The sequence below is a fragment of the Sinocyclocheilus rhinocerous genome, unplaced genomic scaffold (assembly GCF_001515625.1).
Source record: "Sinocyclocheilus rhinocerous isolate Xijiao unplaced genomic scaffold, SAMN03320098_v1.1 scaffold4136, whole genome shotgun sequence".
In the NCBI taxonomy this organism is placed as follows: domain Eukaryota; kingdom Metazoa; phylum Chordata; class Actinopteri; order Cypriniformes; family Cyprinidae; genus Sinocyclocheilus; species Sinocyclocheilus rhinocerous.
This window is the reverse complement of record NW_015638206.1, coordinates 58820-63553: the sequence shown is the minus strand read 5'-3', so window position 1 is coordinate 63553 and position 4734 is coordinate 58820. Positions and strand designations below refer to the sequence as shown.

At 35.0% G+C, this 4734-nt stretch overlaps 1 protein-coding gene across 1 annotated transcript in view; it reads left to right on the top strand.

The window, feature by feature from the left end:
* LOC107749625 (atlastin-2) overlaps positions 1 to 4734 on the top strand; it is a 24415-nt gene that overhangs the window by 5215 nt on the left and 14466 nt on the right. Inside the window, exon 2 of the mRNA XM_016564790.1 lies at positions 853 to 1109. Coding sequence (XP_016420276.1) covers positions 853 to 1109 — 257 coding nt within the window. The remainder of the gene's footprint in view (positions 1 to 852; positions 1110 to 4734) is intronic.

The following is a 4734-nucleotide window of genomic DNA, read 5'->3' as shown; positions in this document are numbered from 1 at the left end:
CTAATAAAAACTAAAATGACAGCTTCACACAAAGACTAGACTAAAACTAAAATTAAAACAGGCTGCCAAAAACAACACTACTCTGAATCTCAGGTGAAAATTGCCATTTTGACCCCCTTTTACAAACTAGTGCATTACACAGTCAATATTGATCCATGAGATTTAATATTTTGGCTTTCATGACTATACACGTCTGTCTGTCTTTGTTTGATTTGACACAGAATGACCTTATAATCAATATGCTATCTGGTTCAAAATGTATCTGAAAAAAATTTTTTGGTTACACTTTAAGCATTATGTATAATGCATTATAAAGGTATTCATAATATTAGTTGTAATGCATTATACTTTAATATAAATAATTGTAACCAAAGTTAAAATGCATTATGATATTTGAAGGTTTGTCTGTTATGTGTTTTAATGCATTATACTCTCTAAAGGTGTAACAATGAGTTATATTCTATGTGGTTACAATCATAAGGCGCATTGCATGGCATAATTAATGCATTACTACTACTTTTATAATGCATTACATAATCCTAACAAACCATACATCAATGGAAAGCTATTTATTCAGATATCATCTCAATTTCGAGAAATATATATATCACATATAAAGTCTTACCAAATTTTATTCCAGAAATGTAGTAATTTTGGATGCATAACATAGCAATGCAACAGTTTGTAATCGAATAATTGACATGTCACGTAATAGTGACGCTTTTGGACCTATTTTGTTCAGTTTGCACTTGGAATGATGAAGCCTGTAAAGCACTTTAAACTGAATAAGACAGCCTTATGTGTAGCATTAAAAGTCTAGATGTTTTTGTGATCATTTTGTGTGTGTCTCAGGGGTTTGTGGGGATGTCCGGCGTGAGATGAGCTCCTCTGATCCGCTGCTGGAGGAGCTGGAGGCGTTCGGACCCGTGCAGATCGTCATCTCAGACGAGGAGCATCACCAGTTCTCTCTGGACGAGGAGGCGCTGGAGCAGATCCTGCTGCAGGAGCGCGTGAGGGATCTCCGTGTGGTGGTGGTGTCTGTAGCTGGAGCCTTCCGCAAGGGCAAGTCCTTCCTGCTGGACTTCATGCTCAGATACATGTACAGCCAGGTCAGGATCACCGCTCAGACAAACACCACACGGCTGCGTTTAATTCATCAAAAATACTGTAAAAATGTGAAATATTATTATAATTTAAAACAGCTGTTTTCTATGTGAATATCTGTTAAACTGTAATGTATTTCTGTGATGCGCAGCTGTATTTTCAGCATCATTACTGCAGTCTTCAGTGTCACATGATCTTCAGAAATCAGTATAATATGCTGATTTGCTGCTCAAGAAACATTTCTGATTATTATCAATGTTGAATACAGTTGTGCTGCACAGTATTTTTGTGGAAACCGTGATGCATTTTATTTTTCAGGATTCACAGATGAATAGAGAATTTCAGAAGAACAGCATTTATTTGACATAGAAATCTTGTGTGAAATTATAAATGTCTTTACTGTAGGGCTGCTCGATTATGACAAAATTCAGAATCACGATTATTTTGGTCAATATTGTAACCATGATTATTTAATACGATTATATGACCAAATCTTTAAATTAATGATATATGAATAATCTAAAACAGCATAATCTTCACTGTAAGAATTAATCTTCATTTGTTACTTATTAAAGCTACAAAAGTCGTTCAGTGAAGAGCAGTGAGTGATTTTGTCTTTGTCTTTGTCGTTTGATTAATATTAAGCACACAGTCGCAGCAGAATATTAGGCTGCTGTCACTTTAAGAGCTGCACGTATTCAATTTACTGTTATGCACGTATTTTCATTCTCAACTGTTTACGTTCATTTATTACATAACTGACAAGGGATTACGTGAATAATCACTAAGCGCTGCATTTTGACACGTTTGCATGTATTTGACCGTTTAGGTGCGCACCTTGAGCTAAAAGATGACTTTATATATCCGTGTTCTGCTCCGTCTCTGAGCGCATTTACAGTAATCCTCTCGAGGAACAGCTCAAGTTCTGTTTCGCACTTTTAAAAACATGAATACATTTAATAAACTTTAATAAATCAAGCACATCCCATTTAGCAAAAGTCACGTTACATGATTTGCACGTGAAATTGGGCTTTTATTGAGGAGCGAAAGCGCACTGATAGAAAGGGGGCGGAATAATCGTTTTATCTCGATTACTGTATTTTCATAATCGTTGGAGGCCAAAATTGAAACCGAAACCGTATTTCGATTAATTGCACAGCCGTACTTTACTGACACTTTTAAACAATTTAATGCATCCTTGAAAAAATTCATAATTATTATTATTTTAAATCATACTTAATCTAAACTTTTGAATGGTAGTGTATCGTGTTTTTTTTATTTTTTTTTAATAAATTTCACAATTTTACTGTAGTTTTAATCAAATAAATGTAGCCTTGGTGAGCAGAAGAGACTTTATTAAAAACATTTAAAAATCTGAATTATTATAAAATTTTGACCACTAGTGTGGTTGATAGAACTTTTGTAGACACAAAATATTTTCTTAAACGGAATTTAAAACACAACCATTTCTGAAGAATTTAGATTTTATAAGTAATTTTAACACCGATAATGTGGATTTTATTATTAATGTTGACTTTTTTTTTTTTTTTTTTTAATGGTGCACAAAATGTTTGTGAGATTACAATATGCTTGCCATGAATGCATTATAATTTTGACCATGGATGCACGTGAAATGTACCCTAAAGTACGACTCAGTGTAGTTTAGTGCAGTTTAGTGTAGTTTAGTGTTTAGTGTTCTGGTCCAGATTCCTGAGTGCAGGACTGTCACACACCGAGTGTTCATCGAGCAGCTTTAATCCATCACAGCGCTTTACTGTGAAACACTGGTGTTTTGTGTTGATCTGAAAGACTCTTTTGTAGTTCTGTGGAGTAGGGCTGGGTATCGAGTTCGATACTTTAAAGTATCGTTCAGGAACCGGTATCGAAGTCAAGGTATCGGTATCGGTATCGAAACATTTTGAACGATACCCAGCCCTACTGTTGAGAGTGTTATTGAGTTCAGACTGACCGTCACACAGAAGTTCAGAGACCGAGCTCGTGTTCTGTGTGTCTCAGGGCTCAGACGCGTGGCTGGGTGGGACGGACGAGCCGCTGACGGGCTTCACCTGGAGGGGCGGCTGTGAGCGCCAGACCACCGGCATTCAGGCCTGGAGCCACGTGTTTGTGGTGGAGAAACCCGACGGAAGCAGGGTAAAGCTCACAGCGTCTGAAACACACCACCAACACATGGTCACGTGACATGCAGCTACACACATACAATACTTCATCTTTTTGTGTGTTTTATTTTGATATTTATGTTCATTCAACACATTTATGATACACAGCGGTGTGTATTTGTTTTCAGTGATTCTCGAGTGAAAGTGAAGTAATCCAGTCAAATGGAAATATTGTTTATTTTTATATATATTTTTTATTTTATTATTTATTGCTTGAATATTTTTTAATTTTTATAATTTTTTGTTTATAATTTTTACTCATTTGTAGATTTATTTACATTTGTTTATTTTTATATTTTATTTTGTTAATTTGTATTATTTTTTATTCTTATTTTTTTATATTTTTATTATTATATTTATTGTTATGTACTTTTTAATTAATTAATTAATTTGATTATTATTATTTTACTTTTTAAAAATAAAAATATATTTTTTTTGTAATTTTTTTTTCTCTCTCTACTTATTTTAATTACTTATTTTTTTTAAATTTATTCTTGTATATTTTTATATTTTTATTTAGAATTTTTTTTTATACATGTTTTTTAATTGATATTTTTCCTCATTCATATATATATATATTTTTTTAATCTGCAACCACTGGCGGCTGGTGCTAAAAAAACTGTTTTTTAAACAAACGGCAGCAGGACTCAATGCAATTGTTAAATAACCATTTCACAAGTGACATAATAATGAATCATTAATGCTTTAAAAAGTTGAAAATTCAACTGTTAAAGCATGAAATAAGATACTGAATCAGTGAATTTGAGTTTAATGTGGGTGTATTATTAGTGAAGTGATCATTAAACATTTGTAATCATTCAAAAAAATATTAACCATTTATATTATTTCAGATATTTAACTTATTTTAACATGTTGAAGTAGGCTTCTTCCCTGGCCACTGCCTGCAGCAGTACACTGTGATCTTTTTCTGTTTTTCCTCATTATCTAGTGCTGTTTTCCTGTGTCAGGCGGTCCTGTGATTTTCACTCATTCTGTGGCTCGAGCTGCTCCGTGTGTGTGTGTTTGTGTGTGTGTGCGGTCAGGCGTGTTCTGGCTCAGTTACCCGTGACCGTGTGTGTGTCCGCAGGTGGCTGTGCTGCTTCTGGACACGCAGGGAGCGTTTGACAGTCAGTCCACCATCAAAGACTGCGCCACACTGTTCGCCCTCAGCACCATGACCAGCTCCGTACAGGTACGACACGCGTCACGTGTGCGTCGCTGAGAGAGCATGCAGTGTCCTGATGCTCCTGTTTTTATGCGCAGGTCTATAACTTGTCCCAAAACGTTCAAGAAGACGATCTGCAGCATCTTCAGGTGAGATGCGCTGCTCAATGAAAAAACTCTAAACACAGTTCTCTACATTACACACATCATTTGAAACTAACAGCTCTTTTGTTTAATTTGGGAAACACTGCCATTTTAATGCCACACTCATTTACTGATGACCTACACA